The following is a 16,316-nucleotide window of genomic DNA, read 5'->3' on the forward strand; positions in this document are numbered from 1 at the left end:
GGCGGGAACGGCTAGGGGGAGGGTCGGAAACCGTGGTGCCCGCCCTCAGTGCTGCTCCCCTGTGGCCGCCAAGAGCACAGCACCGGGCGCCGCAGCCCCGCAAACCCGCGGGCTCAGCCCACGTGGGAGAGTGAGGAGCTTGGCCGCTGTCTAACCTTGGGAAGGATGCTCTACGTTTCTGGATTCTGGCGTGCCAGTGTTTGGTTTCTGTCTCGTGCTTCCTTCCTTAGTAGACACCAGATGGGAAAACTCTGAAAGCCTTGGCGACCCCGAGTCAGTGTTCCTTTAGCCGCTAAACTGATTGAGAATTGTGGTGTGTTCCCAGGACAAACCCAAGGTCAGAAGAGCTTATCTGGCAGTGCAGACTTGGAAGCCGCAGGTGGCAGGCTTTGGATGACGGAGTAAGAGGTAAGATCTGAATGCCACGGGTTCACCATCCCTGTCTTGTCCCCCTGCTCCTTTCCCGGCCCCCCCCATTCCCCCCCCCCCCCCCCCGGGGCCCCCCCCCCCCCCCCCGCAGGACAAGGGCACAGCTCAAAAGCCCTAGCAGGCCATGACCCCTTCCTTGGGACCTTTGGACCCTGCTAGGAACCCTCGCCCCCTGTGGCAGCATTTCCTGCCTCGGACATTTCTGTGGGTACCACCTGCAAGGCTTTTGAGCCTCGCCATCTTTGAGGGGAAAAGGAACTATGGGCCTCTGCATGACTGAGAATCAGTGGGAGGGAGACTCCCCCCAACCCCCGCCCCCCCAGTAGCTGATGCTGCCGCTGACCATTTCCTCAATCCTCAGCCCCCAGACAGGCTTCCAACACGCACAGGGGAGGTGGTGGGCTTCCTGCCACCCTCACGGGGCCTCACCACCCCCATGCTGAGTTGCTGTCACCTCTTTATTCTACATCAGGTTCCTCACTGGTTTCCCACTAAAGACAAAAGAGGAAATCACAAAAATGCCCATGTTCTACTAAGATATCTGGAAAGCCGGCAGAAAGTTCAACAAAACCAAGCTGACAGTTTTATCTGAAAACCCAGCAGTAAAAGGACTGAGTAGAGCAGAGCAGGACCTGGTTTCCCTCTGAGCTATTTTCTGAAAGTGGACCAGGACCCAAATTCACCTGCACGCGGCTCGCGGGCAGCCAGCCCGGGGCACTGAGAGGAGGCTGGGGAAGCCTGGGCCGCACTAGGGTGAGCTTTGGGGCTCCAGGTGTGTGTGTGTGTGTGTGTGTGTGTGTTGGGGTGGTGGCACTTGGAGCCTCTACAGGCCCAGGGGAAATGTCAGACCCCCATTTCCTCCCCAGGCAGATCAAGGAAGATCAGAGGCCCTAGGACCTGCACACACTCTTATCCTACCACCACCCCCCGCATGAACACCATCTTTTCTGCATGGCTAATCCTCCTGCTCACTTCACCCTCCTTCTCCCCTGAGGCAGAATAAACCATCCCTCAACTGTGTTCTAGAACATTCTGGTGCTTCCCAAGCTGTTGCCTCTGCTCCCTGTGTGCTCCTTGGGGGATAAAGCTGTTGCTCCCCACGCATGGCGTGGTGTCTGGCACGTGTTAGGTGTGATGTGAATAAACATTTGTCATATTGAGTTGAATAGTAATGAAGGACCCAGACAGAGCACACCCCCGAGCCATCTAAGAATAACTCGGCAGCCCTGCCACATTAAGTGGTCCTGAGGCCACAGAATGGGTTTTGGTCCTCAGCTCCTACACATCATCACCTGCCATGCTAGATCGGGTGCATCTCAGTGGTGGCTCCCCACACACAGGCCCCCAGAGATGTGTGCCTCTGCTCCCCCCCCCCCCAACCCATGACCCTGGAACAAAGGCAGCCGATTCCTCTGGATGCCAGTCATCTCTTTATTCTGTCAGTGACCAACATGACAGCACCACAGACACAGCAGGGGCCTGCCTGAGAACCCCGGGCCAGGCAGAGAGGGTGGAGAGAGGGGGCCGGGGAAGCCCGCCTCCTGGCCTCCCCAGATCCCAGGGGAGAAGTGACGGTGCAGACAGAAACGCGGTCTTCGTCAGCGCCCACTCTTCCTCCAAGCACCAGGGCCGCGTGGGGGAGACACGTTCCAGCGCGGGGCCAGGGAGGGACTTGGGGTGACCAAGAGTGGACTCTGAACTTGAGAAGGGACTGTGTGCATGCCTGTGCAGGCGTGTATACGTGTGCGTGTGTGTGTCTTGGGAATGCCTACACTACTGAGCACGTGGGATTTGACGGCTGAGCCGCAGGACCTGCCTGGGGCCAAGGAGACTAGGAGCCAGGGCTGTGGGACCTGGACCAGGGGCCGGGGGTGGAGGGCACCCTCCGCTGCTTCGCTGTGGAGACGAGCTGGGGCCAGGCCGGTCTCGGAGCCCGGCTGGAGGCCCGCCTCCGGCCTGACCCAGCTCACGTGTAGGCCGTCTTGCTGCACACCCAGGGCCGGGTCATCAGACACTCAGTTGACACCATCCTGGTGGGCTCCACGAAGACACACTCTCCCAGGCCCGAGATGGGGAATCTGTGGCCAGAAGACAAGAGAGCAGGCGCTTACAACCTGGCACACGTAGCCCATTTTGGGTGGCCCTGGAGGCCCTGCGACCTGTCCCTCCCTCTGGATCCACCTTCTAATACCTTTAGCCCCTACAGAACTTCCTAATGTGCCCCCCCATTGTCTGCCTACTGTGTGCACCACGGCTCCACCATCCTGAGCATGCCCACAGACGTCTCCTGAACACGCCCTGCGCTTTCCCATCCTGCTTCCGCAGCCTTCCAGTCAGCTCACAAGTCCCATGAGTCAGAATCTGGGTCAGGACCACCCTCTACCCAGCTTCCCTCCCCACAGCAGCTGCCTGCACCTGCTGAAGGCCTGTGTCCGTCTGTCCCTGCCTGTCCCCCAGGCGGTCAGCACCCACACAGTGGGCTCCATGCCCCCTCATCTGGGCTTCCCTACAGCACCCAGCGTCCAGCACAGGAAGAGCCCAGCAGAGATGAGCCGAATGAAACTATCTCACAGGGGCGGACCTGACTCACCCTGGCGTTGGCTGATGTCATCAGTAGGTGTGGGGGATGGGGGTTCTTTCTACCTAAAATCATTTCCTTTTGAATTTCAAGATTTCTTCTCAACCTTGTTCAGTCACCCTGACCTGACATCCCTGCCAGGGCTGGAGCCAGCGTCTCACAAGAGGGCACCAGAATGACCTCAAGAGGGGGTGCCGGGCAGGACCGCCAGAGCAACACGCCTAAAGGTCCTCTGGTTGGCAGATGGTGAGCACACTGGGGACCCCAGCCTCCAGGGCTCTCCCAGGTTCAGGGAGCCGGAAGCTTCCAGAAGAAGAGAGAGAGAGGCAGAAAGTGCAAGACTTCTCAGCAGCTCTAAGGATAGATCTGGGATGAAGGCACGAAAAGGAAAAAGAAAAAAAGGAAGAAACAATGAGGACAAAGAGGGGGTGCACAACGAAGGGCACAGGAGCCAGGAGGGAAGACGCTGACAGATTGCTGGCGACCTGAAGGCTAAGCCCTAAGCCCACCTTGGATGGGAAGGTGGCTAATCACCAGCTCCCGGCCATGGTGGAGGGCTGGGGGTCTTGGGTGCCTCCCACTTCTCCTGCCTTCGGGACCCTCCTGCATCATCATCATCAGGTGAGCAGGCTGTACCCCGCCCCTCAGCTCCTCAAGGCCTATGCTTCCAGCCTTGGGGCTGGACTAGAAAATGAGGTTCTTGTTCCCCTGTATGCCCCCTACCGTGCTCCCCTAAGCCTGGACTGCTCCCCCCATACACACAGTCACCCCCATACCACCCACGTCCCCTGCCACCAGCACCCCACAAACCAGTCCCTGTCATCGCACACCTGCCACCCCACCACACTCTCACGTCCACACCGCTTGGGTCACACAAGCAATCCCACCACTGCTCACACCGCCAGCACCCTCAGGTGCTGTTTTCTCTAAGGGAGTGCTCACGGTACCCTGGCGTCAGAGCCTCTTTCTTCCGTAGGACTAATGTTTAGGCAACACCGGCTGCCCGGAATAGAGGCTCCATCCCCGCCCTCCCCAGCAGGCAGCTGTGGTCGTGGGGCTAAGTTCTGGCCAACGCCGAGGGACATCTGGGGCATGTCTTCCCTCTCCTCTGAGCCACATGGAGCCACGCAGACGAGCCGCTCCCCAGGCGGGGAGCCACAAGATGGAAAGAGCCTGGGCCCCGCAGCAGGAAGCTCTGATGATTACATACAGTGGAGCCGCCAAACCAGACTGGACATTAGGGGAGAGGGAGAGAAGTAAAGTCATCTTCATTATCATTCTCTCGGTCACACGCTGCTGACCCTGGAGGTTAGAGCTCTAGCTAGCACAAACCCACTGGTTCTCCCTCATGAGGCTGTGTCCGGGGGGCCAGGCCTCCCCTAGCCTAAGATCAGCAGCCAGAAGATGAAGCCTCAGCTCACGTGTCCGGGTCAAACGGGTCGCCATTGACCCAGTGGAATTCATCCCCGACTCTGCGCAGGCCAATCCAGGGCTCCCTCCGTGTGAACTTGAACATAAATTCCTGTATCAAGGAAAGAGGGAAACCCAAGTCATCTATGGTTTCCTAACTGTTCATACATCCCTGGACTAACCTCAGCTGAGAAGATTGGCTCCCGGGATATAGAGACCCTGAAAGGGGGATCCCTCACTGCGTCCTGCAAATAAGGAACTAGGGTCACCAAGTGCCCAGCACTCACGCTGACCCCTCTCCCAGCAGTTGCGAGCATGCTCACTGGACCAAGAAGCCTTGGACAAGGTTTGTCTTCCCAGCTCTGTGGTCCAGCCAACCAGTCAGAGTTCCTGATTGGCAGGAAGCCTGGGATTGCCCACTTAATGGATTATTTGGGACAAACTGCAACATTCATTTGGCTTCTTGGCCTTCTCTGCAGCAGGGAGATACTACACTGTGTATCAGAGACAAGCAGAAGTGACTTTGCGATCACCTGCCATTTTGGATTGCCATACCACTGTTACCCTCAAAATCCAAAATGGATCAACAGACTCATTCATTGTGTTTCTTTCGCTTTCCTACCGAGAAAACTGTTTTGGGTGTTCAGCAGGAGCTCACGCCCTGATTTGGACGTGTAGAAGGTGCCAGTGTGTTCCTCATTCACAAGGGCATTTATAATTGGTGATGCTCACATTTTAGGATACTGAGCTGGGTTCAGCAAGCCAGCCTTGGATTGAAATCGTTGGCCTTCACCATGGCGGTGGAAACAGGAGCCCCTCGGAGATGTGCTCAGACCCCACGGGGTTCACCAGCATACCCCATGCTGTGCGTGCTCTGGAAACATGTCACACGGGACGCCACACCCTAGGAGTGGGGATGTCCCCAGAGGTCGCCCCCAGCCCAGCGCTCACCAGCTCCTTCTGGCTCTGAATCACAGCCAGCGCAGCCTCGTGGGTATGGCAGTACTGCCTGCCTGTGTTCCAGTCCCTCGGCTCCTCAGAAAAGAAGTAGCACTTCCTTCCGTAGAGTAGCCAGTCCTCCGGGCAGGGTGCCTCACACTTGATACAGCCCTTGGAAGCTGCAGGGGAGACGGGGGTGGGGGGACGGACTCAGCATCTGACAGCATGCCTGGCTCCCTCCTCAGGAATCCCACTCGGTGACCCAGCGCTCCTCCACCTGCCGAACGCTGGTGCCCTCCGGGGGTGCTTTGGACAGCCGTCTCCCTAGGCGAGCCCTTCTCACAGTGCCCGGCGGGGGGGAAGGTTGGTGACCCAATAAACAGGGAAACTGGGGAGATTGGCAGGGGTGTGACCACCAAGGGGAAGTGCCAGCAGATTCAACCCTGGGTTAAGAGCCCCTCTCTCTCCCCAGACTCCCTGGGGCATGTAAGCCCAGAAACACAGATTGAGAAAGGACCTGGAGGCCACGTGTACACGCTCTCCACAGTGGGAACCCTCGGCAGGCTCCAAGGGTCTGATCTCATTGGCCACACCCTCATTAGCAAACAGTTCAACCTGGTCCACTACTGAGCTGCTGTCAAGTTCTTTCTCAGGTCTGAGTCCCAGCCTGCCTCTCTGGGACCCAGCCATACACACCTAGGATTGGCCTCTGAGTGACCCAGGGCAAGCCTGGCCCACCTTCACCAGCCTCCCCTCATCCAGGTTTAAAAAGACACCGTCTCTTCCACAGTTTCTCGGAGGGGACGCTGTCCACACTCTTCTCCATCCTGCCTGGCTCACTGCAATGTGTCCACATCGGCACCCAAATGCTGCCCCCAGAACAGACTGGAACATGCCAGTTGTGGCCCCAGCCCCAGCAACAGTGACGGCCACACTCCTTCCAGCGGCTGCCAGCTTGCCAGTCTGCAGACCGCTTCCAGGAAAGGAATCGGCGGGTCCGGGCAGACGTGCGCTTCCCTGGGCGGGCGGAACACACCCTTCAATTGTTTTCATGGGATCTGTTTCTAAGCCAGCTCTCCCCTGTGTCCAGAACAGGTATCGGTCACCTTTTAAATCCGTCCAAAGGTCTTATTTTTATTTCTTCCACCTTAATCTCATTCACGTTGGCTCATTTGCATTTTGAAAGATAGATTATAGTCTTGATTTTTTTCCCACCTCTCATATTAAGCACCCTTCATCTGTCACCCTGAGCATCCTTGTATCACTGACAAACTCCATCAGCATCTTTTTGTTTCCATACAAGTGTTTGATTACAGTGTAGACAGGGACAGAGCCAAGAACTGGCCCGTGGTACCCCAGCCCTGAGAGACCTACAGCCACACCGACACCAGTCGAATAATCGACAGTCCAGCCTGTCTGCTCAGTGAGCGCAGGACCACTGGGAGTCTTGCCCATGGCGTGGGTACATTTCAGCTGCTTTATGAAAATCACAATACACTCTCTCTTCGCATTGCTCTGATCTCCCCAACTAGCGCGAGGACAAAAGGAAACCCATCTAATTTGTTTTGATTATTCTAGATGAATCCAAGCTGGCACCGGTGGTCACCATATTCTTTTCTAAACGCTCACAGATCCCCTGATTAATGTGCATGCCCGAAGGGGAGGATTTGGTGGGAGCTAAAACTGTCACTGGACTTCTCTCCCCTTCCACGGCGCCCGCCTCTGGGTGCTTCTCAAAGATTAAAGACAGAGGCACTGAAACCACTTTGCAAACCCTTCGGAACGCACCACACACTTGGACTTGAATCCATAAAAAGCAGCCCAATCTCCCGGTCCTAGAGCCTTGCCTGTCCTTGAAGGGTTCCGTCTCTTTTATTCCTTTCTCCCTTTCGGTCCCCCCGGGGGGAGCCCCCTAGCCGTGATGCCTCCTTACTGGGCAGGGGAGATGGTGTCCCATTCATCCTTTCTTTTTTTGTTTTCTATCCTCTGCATTTAGGGGGCCTAACACACAGCAGGGCTCCACGAATGTTCATTAAATGAATGAATGTGATCTTTACAGGCCATTGTCCCCAAACCGTCTCCTCCAAGAAGCAGTGCCTGTCTCACTCACCTCAAGCTGGCTCTGCGTCCTCGAAGCACGTACAGAATGGCACTGAAGCCACCCAGCCACGCCCCCACATGGAGACACAGAGAGTAAAGGGGACACAGAAAATCGTCGTGTAAATATATTATTTTAGGCTCAACTCTCACCTAGAAACAGCACAATGTTTTCTAGGCTTTGGGCCCCGCGGAATATGTGGTATGTCTGGAACCTTTCTTTACCAAGTGAGACCCGAGTTTGATGAGGTGGGTGCTCTCAGCCTGCACATGCTCACCCAAGATGCTCATCACCACCAGGATGGCGAACAGAAGGACTGCGATGGCCCCCAGCAGGAGACGTGTGGTGGTGTCTGAGGAGAGAAAGAAGCGGTTCAGTGCCCGGCCACCCACCCCACCACCACACCCCACTGCCAAACCCCGGGTCCTGATACCAGGGGACCCTGGCCCAGCAAGCTGAGGTTTCCCAAGCCCTCGGCGGGAATCTGCCGCTCACTGAAGCCGGGCTGCTGCCATTCTGGGGCACAGGTCAGAATCCATGACCCCACGGCCTAAAACACTTCCCCCAAGCCTCTGCGCTTGCTGCCTTCTGGGCCAAAGAGCTTTCCAGTTCTTGCCTCCTGCTGCTTCTCTACCTGCTCCCGGTTTCACGCTGAAATGACCCAGCCCGTCCTCACAGCCCAAAGGGCTGCGTCCTTGCCCCCAGAGCTCTTCTCCTCCACTGCTACCCCTGGAATCCCGCCCTGCCTCCACCTTCCATCCTCTTCACAAAACCTCCCCTGATCCCCTGCCTTCCCCCTTTTTAATTTTTATATATTTTTTGTTATCACTGAAAATTTTTATTTTCTTTTTAATGGAAGAACCCTTTTAGATTTTAGACATCAACTCTATTTAAGTTTCTTTTTTTAAGAGATTTTATTTGCTTGAGAGAGAGAGACCAAGTAAGAGAGAGAGACAGACAGAGCACAAGCAGAGGGAGGGCAGAGGGAGAAGCAGGCTTCCTGCTGAGCCGGAAGCCCCACACAGGGCTCGATCACAGGACTCTGAGATCATGACCTGAGCTTAATGGACTGAGCCACCCAGGTGCCCCTATTTAGGTTTTTCTTAATGTCATAAAATAGACATAACTTAAAAGTTGCCATTTTAACGATTTTTTTAAAGATTTTATTTATTTATTTGACAGGCAGAGATCACAAGCAGGCAGAGAGGCAGGTGGGGGGGAGGGGGGAATCAGGCTCCCCGCTGAGCAGAAAGCCCAATGTGGGACTTGATCCCAGGACCCTGGGATCATGACCTGAGCCGGAGGCAGAGGCTTTAACCCAATGAGTCACCCAGGCACCCCTTTTTAAACCATTTTTAGGTGCACAGTTAGTGGCATTAATTCCATTCATGATGTTGTGCGACTATCCCCACTGTTTCTTTGCAAAACTTTCTCACCACCCAAACAGAAACTCAGTACTGATTAAGCTTTCACTCCTGGTTGCCATCTCCCCCAGCCCCTGGTTACCTCTAATCTACTTTCTATCTCTGTGAATTTGCCTATTCTGGAGATTTCATAAGAGTGGAATCATACAATATTTGTCCTTTTGTGTCTGACTTATTTCCCTTAATGTTTCCAGGGTTCATCCATGCTGTACCATGTGGCAGAATGACATTCCTTTTTATGGCTGAGTAATATTCCATTGTATGAATATATGCATATGTATATACGCATATATGTGTATATACTATTGTTGTTTATCCCTTCATCTGCTGATTGACACACGGGGAGACATGAACGTCCAGCCCACAACAATGCTCTTGAAGCAGTGGCCCCCAGAACCTTCTGCTGCGACAGTCTGATTTTGCCTTAGCTCGCCGCCACCTTAGAATCTCCCTTTGCCAGCAGCCTAAGCGTCCTGCTTTAAACGACGCCATACCGGAGCTCCTGGGTGGTGCAGTTGTGCGTCTGACTTGGTTTTGGCTCAGGTCCTGACCTCAGCGCGGTAAGACCCAGCCCCACCTCAGGCTCCACGCTCGTGCTCAGCACGGTCTGCCCGGGACTCTCTCTGCCCCACTGCCCATAAAATAAATAAAAAATCTTTTTCAAAAATGATGCCATGTTTTCTCTTACCTCTTTGAGGATATTACTGATGGTTTTTTGGAGGAGGAGAAGGAGAGGAAAGGTGGGCAGAAAGCTTATTTCTCCCTGCGTAGTCTCTTTTTTCCTCTAAATTGTTTTTTTCTTTTTTTCTCTTCATTTGTTTTGGGCTCTAGTTTCCATGTCGTTGAGTTTCCTCAGATGTCTGGAGATGCTTGGTGATTTGCTCCTGGTTAAGGCAGGAGAAAAGAGTCCATTGGAGCCTCTGAGACCGGGGAGGGGCTTATCGGCTGTGGGGTCCCGGCAGAGTGACCAGGCTGGGCTGGTCCTCAAGGTGCTGTGAGTGCTAACCTTCTGGGGTTTTTCTTCTCAGGTGGGCCAGAGTTCCTGGAGAAGACTCTTCTGTTTCCCTCCTGAAGAGTGTGGGCTTAACCAGGAGAGGCTGGGAGGTCATCCTAAGCATTCATTATGTAAATGTCCCCTTTTTTGTCCCCAAATGTCCTGTCCTCTAGAGACCCTCTCTCAAGTTTAGCTCCAGGCTCCTACCAGGGCTGGGAAGAGAACCTCGCAATTGAACCCTTTCTAAAATGTTCAACCAGCCCTCCTGTTCCAGCCCTCTCTTCACTCACTGCCATGATGACTGGTGCCCCCCATCTCCATACTTCGGGGGCCCCTGCTTATGACTCAGGTTGCTCCTTTGCCTTCCGAGACTTCTCAGGTCAGTGGAAGCAGTTGCTACTCATCCTTGATTCCTAACTCCCAACTGTATTGCTATTGTCTTCTCTCTTCTTGTTGTCCGTACATCCTTTTAAAAATCCCTTTACTGTCATATCAGCGGGCTTCTGGAAGGAAAGAGGAAAAATGTGCTGGGAATCTGCATATGCTTCTCCAACGCCACCAGAACCGAAGAGCTCTTCATTCTTTCCTGGGGACAACTGCTCTGGACACAGCACCGGGGACAGAAAAAGGACACTCGAGGGAGTCCCAACTCGTTGCTCACTGCTGCCCTCACAGAGGATGGCTGTGGGGCCGGACGATCCAAAACAAGGTCGTATTCGTTTCCTAGGGTTACGGTAACAAACCCCACAAACTAGATGACTTACAACACCAGAAATTTCTTGTCTCCCACTTCTGGAGGCCACAAGCCCCCATTCAAGGCTCCAGCAGGGTCGCAGTCCCTCCAAAGGCGAGGGAAGTCCTTGCTCGCTTTTTCCCGTCTTCTGAGGGTTTGCTGGTGACCTTCCTCATCCCTGGTTTGCAGTCCCCTCATTCCTGGCTCTGCCTTCTTCATCCCACAACCTTCTCCCTGGGTGTCTCTGTCTTTATGTGACTGTCATCTTATAAGGACACTAGTCCTATGGGATTAGGAGCATACCCACTCCAGCATGAGCCTGTCTTCACTGATCACAGCTGCAGTGACCATATTTGCAAATAAGGTCCCATTCTCAGGAGCTGGTGGTTCAGCTTCTTCAACACAGCTCTTTGGGAGAGCAGGGGGAGATACTGTTCAAGCCATAAGACGTGTCTAACTCAATTATCATTCCTTCTAGGCAATGGTCCGCAATAGTCGGACTTGGAGGACGCAGTAACTTGTGTTTATAAAGGTCGGCGATTTAAGCGTCATGTCAGCAGGGCCCGCTGAGAATCTGGCTCCCAACCCAGACAGATGTCCCCTCACCCTCACATCCAGGGCCCAGAAGAGACTCACCGCTGACCTTTCTCAGTTATCAGAGCCACAGTCTGGTGAGCATAGTCGTGACTCTTTGAAACTATCAAATGTAGAGTTTGGTAATTTTTAAATTTTTAAAAGACTTTGCTAAATGCATGTGTGTGGTTTTGATCAGGAAGTTGTGGGTTGATGCCTAATCAAGAAACTTTCAACATTAAAAATTCAGAATCGGTGAGCTCTGGGAAATCTATAGCCTGGCGATATGCAGAATCACTCCGTCCCCTGCCATACCCCCCCCAGGCCACTCTTCTCCATCCCACCCCTGATACCAGAAATATCCCCATCTCCAGTCACCCCCAGTCTTTCTAGAACCCAGGCCGAAGCGCTGGGTCATCTTTCCCAGCCCCTCCCCCTTGGCTGGGGGGCAGGTGGAAGGAAAAGTGAACAGCCACCAGGAGAGAAGTCTTGGTCAGAAGAACTTCTGTTTGGTTTTCTATTTATAGAGCTAATTGTTCACCTAAGAAAAGTCTTGGAGTCCTGAGCTCTAATCCTGGTTTAAATTGAAGAAGTTCTCCATTTCACTTAACCCGTGAGGAAGGAAAAAATGTCCACGCTGAAGGTGGCAGGGGAGCATGGGCAGGAGAGCTACACGCGTCCCAAACACACTTCAGTTTTGTCCAGCGAGCCTCACGAAGCCCAGAATCCTTGGTCCACGCGGGATGAAATAAGAACTCTCAGGGCAGGGGGCCTTTGTGGCAGACACGCCTTAACAACCAACCTGTGTCCTTGGGCAAGACACTTGACCCCTCCAAGTCTGTTTCCTCATCTGCAGAACACTCACCAGCCCCAGCAGGGTATGTGTGAGGATTAAATGGGACAGTATCGTGAAAGCCCCCAGCCCGGGCTCCGGCACACAACACATGCTTCTGCGATGTCAGCTGCTTGGAAATAAAGGAGCTCAGGGCCGCTTAATGTTTAGCTTGGTCAAGTCCAAAAATCTCCTACTTATCTCAAGACAGGTACTTGGCTAAGCAAGGGCCGCACAGCCCTTCATTCCCAGACCCGCAGACCCGTCATCCCATCACGGGTGTTTCTCCGTGTCAGCCGACTGGGCTCATTACACGGACTTCAGTCTGGAGTGGGGAAGCCGACTCAAGGTAGGTAGACCAGAAGTCCAAGTGTTTCACCTGAGCTCCCTCATCACAGGCGCAGAGAGCTGGGGAGAGGGGTCACCTGCACAGCCTACCACTCTGTGTGGCCCTGAGAGGTGGAAATCATTAACTAGTTTGGTACATAAGGAAACTGAGGCTCAGTTGAAAAGCTGCTAGCCCATGGTGGTGGAAGGTGAGTTTACCCAACTCCAGACTTTGTGTTCTTTGTGCCTCACCAACCTGCCTCAGTCCAAATCCTATGATTTCTGCCCACAGGGTGACACCCTGGAGAGACCAGTCCCGGTCCCTGAGCGTCCCTCTTCTGGCAGGAGATGGGAGGGTCAAGGGAACACCCAGCAGACCCTCAGAGCACCAGTAGAGGAGAACACCCTGGACTCGGACCCCAGATGCTAAAAACTACTGTAGAAAAAGTCCATGGCTGTGGGGGGAGTGGGGGTGTGGCATGCCGGTGGCTCAGTCAGTTGAGCTACCAACTCTTGATCCCAGCTCAGGTCTTGATCTCAGGGTGGAGAGTTCAAGCCCATGTTGGGCTCTGCACTGGGCACGGACCCTACTTAAAAAAAAAAAAAAGTAAATAAACATCCATAAGCTTCAGATGCTGAGCCCTCGAGGACCACAGGCATCAAGGGTGGGCAGCTGCTGGGAGCCCATGGGGAGAACCAGAGGTGGCAGGAGACGCAGAGCCGGACCTGGTAAAGAGCCACACTGGGACAGGCAAGACAAGGCTGGAAGGCTGGACACAAGTAGGCACAAAGCACAGAGCAGCTAGGTTCTGCCGGGGTAGAGGAGCCAGTCATTGGGCCATTTTCCTGCCTTCTTCAGCCTAACTGCAGGTGGTTGGCCCAGCGCCGGCAAGGAGCAGGAAGCAAAATGGGTCAAAGTCGGGGCAGGAGGTAAAATAGGAACCAGCAAGCCAGAGAGGCATTGAAGAGGCCACATCTCCCCTGAAGTGGTCCTAACCATCAGGGGGCTGGCGTTAGGTTAGGGCAGACCCTGCAGGAGCGCTCAGGAGTGAATGAAGACATACCCGCAAAAGGTGTGAGCAACTTCTTCAAGAAATAACTTGGGCGGGAGGGAAGCAGGGATCACAGGCAAACCCAACAATGCCCGGCAGAGAGAGGGGTTTGTCCACCTTTATTCAGCTCAACTCTTCCCAGCCTGCAACGACTCTTCTACTCCGTGATCCAACATCTCTGCTTCCTTTGTCCCAGATCACCATCCAGGCCTCGGACCGCCCCTCCCTCCAGAGTCAGCGCAGAGTTCGTCCACACCCTTGGCCCTCTAGCCTCTGGGTTGAAAGCTGGCATTCCTGTGCCCACCTCTCCCTCCGCGAAAAGGCACCTGCGCTGGCAAGTAATGGCTAGGCCTCGCCCACCTCGCCCACCTCAACCACCGCCCCACCGACCACCACCCCACCTTCCTCACTGACCTGGCCACTCTTCCAAGGGCAAATCCACTGGCTCATTTTAGGCTTAAAACCTGTCAACACCGCCTGCCGAACAAAGTCCAAACTCTTTGGCAAGGTCTGGGTGGCCATCCGCAGTCTGGGCCCTCCAGATTCATCTCCTCCCACCCCTCCCCCCATCCTAGTACTCCAGAGTTCAGTTTGACACAAGGGACAAGCTAGTCCTGGACCTCTGGCCCCTGAATGTGTCAGTCCTTGAGCCTGGCGCACCTTGGCTTCTCTCCACACCTAAGACATCACCTACTCCAGGAAGCCTTCCTGTTCTAATACTCTGTCCCTGTGGGTTGGGTGACCCTGGCTCTGGGCTTCCCTGGTTAATACTGCCCAGATCCTCAGCCTTTGGACTGGGGATGTCAGGAGGACCCAGAAGGCCAGCGCTCTCCCATGCCAGCTGCAACACCTCCCACACCACACACCACCAGGGGCCACAAAGTTTTCCAGAAGAACTCATGAACTTGAAATCTATTTTCCACTTGGTTACTGCTCCCTGTACTAGTGACTGTACTAGTGACTGTACTGTACTAGTGACCCCCTAGCCAGGGGCCACTCCCTGAGCCCATCTGACTGGAAGGGGTATGTGGCACTCATGACCTTGCAAGGAAGAGCCTAAGGCATATTCTCGACATCTCCTCTCCCTGTGTGTCCCCGTCACCACCAGCACCCTCCCCCCACCCAACTTCCCACGGGGCATGGGCACCATCTCTGGGCTTACAGCTTTTGTCACTTTGCCCAAACCTTTCCACTACTACAGATTTCAGCCGCCCTCTCAACATGCCCATCAGATGAGAGCCGCTCAGTAGCTGACCCCCCGCCTTAGTTCTGGAGGAGATTGGGGCTCAGAGCATGAAACCTGCTCCCAAGGTCAAAGATAAGTTAGCTGTCTAGGTAGGGTCAAGGTTGTAACCATAGGTGGTCCCTAGCTACACCCCCCACCCCCTCCACCATGTGGCATCTGAGGGCCCTGAAGTCAATCCCCCGGGCGCTCCGTCCTCCCCTCCTTGGCCAAGGTGACTCTGACCCGCCTCCCGGGTCCCCTACCCTGGTCCCCGGGCCAAGGGGCGGGGGGGGGGTGATGGAGGGTCGCTCGGCTCTTACCCTCCAAGGCCGCCTTCCAGCTGGTGCTGCCCTCATAACCCGACCCGGATCGCCGCAGCAGCCCCTCCGGGCCTCGGCCCTCCACCTCGGCAGGCGAGCGCGGCCTGGGCGCGGCGGGGGCGGGCGCGGGGCGGGCGGCTGGGGGCGGCGGCGGCCGGGTCCTCGCGGGGGGCTCCCGGGCCGGCTCCATGCCCCGCGCTCCGCCGCACCGCGCCCGCGCTCCTGAGCCGGGGTGCGGGGCCCAGCCCGACGCGCACTCGGCGCTCCGCGCGCCCTGCGGGCCCCCCAGGCCGGCCTCGGGTGGACAAGGGCCGCGGCTCGCGCTGGCCGGGGCTGAGCCCGGTTCCCCGCGCCGGACCCCCTGTGCCCGGTCGCTGTCGCCTCCGCCGGCCGTACGCGCCGCGCCTGCCCTCGCCGATCCGCAGCTTCCGCGCAGAGCCGGGCCACGGGGAGGAGCGGGTGAGGCGCGCGGTAGCGCGGGTGGCGGGGTGGCGCGGGGAGGGAGGGAGGGAGGGGTGCGGGTGGGGGACGGGGAGGGAGGAGGCGCCGAGGAGCAGGGACAGCCCCACAGCCACGGCCCCGCCGGCCACCCGCGCCCTCGGCGGGATGCCAGATGCTGCAGAGAGAGGAGCGCGGATCCTGGAGCCGGGAGACCTGTCCTCTAATCCGGCTGCCCCTCCCAGCCTCCGGCCTGTCCTCTGTAAAATGGAAATAAAGTTGACAGGGATGGTGCAGCGAGACTTAAGGAAAATGAGGGACTTTCCTCTGGCGTCCTGGAGCTGGAGCAGAGGGGTGGGGGCTGTCACTTGGCCCAGACCCTTGACCCAGGAGACAAAGGAGAGAGCAAAGGTCTGATGGGGACAAGTGGGACAACATTTCAGATTGGTGAGCATCTGCTAAGCGCCAGGGACTCTTACAGACATGAGCTGACCACCTCCCGGGTTTAGGTTGAAAATTGGAAGTCAAGGGCATTTCTGAAGGCTGCATCGGGCAGGTGTGTGGATGGTGGGTTTTCTCACTCCCAGGCCCGGGCTTCCTCAATGACCTTCACTCCACCTGTACTCCCTCCCTGACTGACCCACAGTCACCTGAGGCCCTCCCCCTGAATGTTCCCTCTCCCATCCCAATCCCACATCTGTTTCATCATCCTCAACTCCTGTTTTTCCATTGGAATGAGAGCTTAATCTGTGTACAAGTTGTAGGTTTCTCAGCTTATTCCGTTGGATTGGGCTTGAGAAACCAAATTGCCTTCCCACCACACTGATTTAAGCCCACAAGTCCACACAATCACCTAAGGTCTGCAACCAGGATGCCCATCACTGTGGGACACCAGGGAGGTCCTAGGTCTTGGCAGAAATAGGTCTAGGGACAGATTATTTATA

The 16,316-nt window shown here is 55.6% G+C and overlaps 1 protein-coding gene across 2 annotated transcripts; it reads right to left on the reverse strand.

Annotated features, from left to right (window-relative positions):
* Positions 1 to 1,846: 1,846 nt before the first annotated feature.
* LOC111152084 (C-type lectin domain family 2 member L) lies at positions 1,847 to 15,124 on the reverse strand. 2 transcript variants are annotated; one of them, XM_022510388.1, is made up of 5 exons: positions 14,935 to 15,124; positions 7,732 to 7,806; positions 5,369 to 5,535; positions 4,429 to 4,529; positions 1,847 to 2,507 (listed from the first exon to the last, which is right to left on the reverse strand). In XM_022510388.1, exons 1-5 carry the CDS (start codon positions 15,122 to 15,124, stop codon positions 2,396 to 2,398), a joined length of 645 nt encoding a protein of 214 aa, XP_022366096.1. In that variant the 3' UTR covers positions 1,847 to 2,395. The 2 variants fall into 2 exon arrangements, with proteins under 2 accessions (XP_022366096.1, XP_022366097.1); XM_022510389.1 differs by lacking the exon at positions 7,732 to 7,806 and having other exon boundaries at positions 2,139 to 2,507.
* Between the last annotated feature and the right edge of the window lie 1,192 nt (positions 15,125 to 16,316).

This window comes from Enhydra lutris, unplaced genomic scaffold (assembly GCF_002288905.1).
Source record: "Enhydra lutris kenyoni isolate GAN:26980312 unplaced genomic scaffold, ASM228890v2 scaffoldscaffold27, whole genome shotgun sequence".
Taxonomy (NCBI): Eukaryota; Metazoa; Chordata; class Mammalia; order Carnivora; family Mustelidae; genus Enhydra; species Enhydra lutris.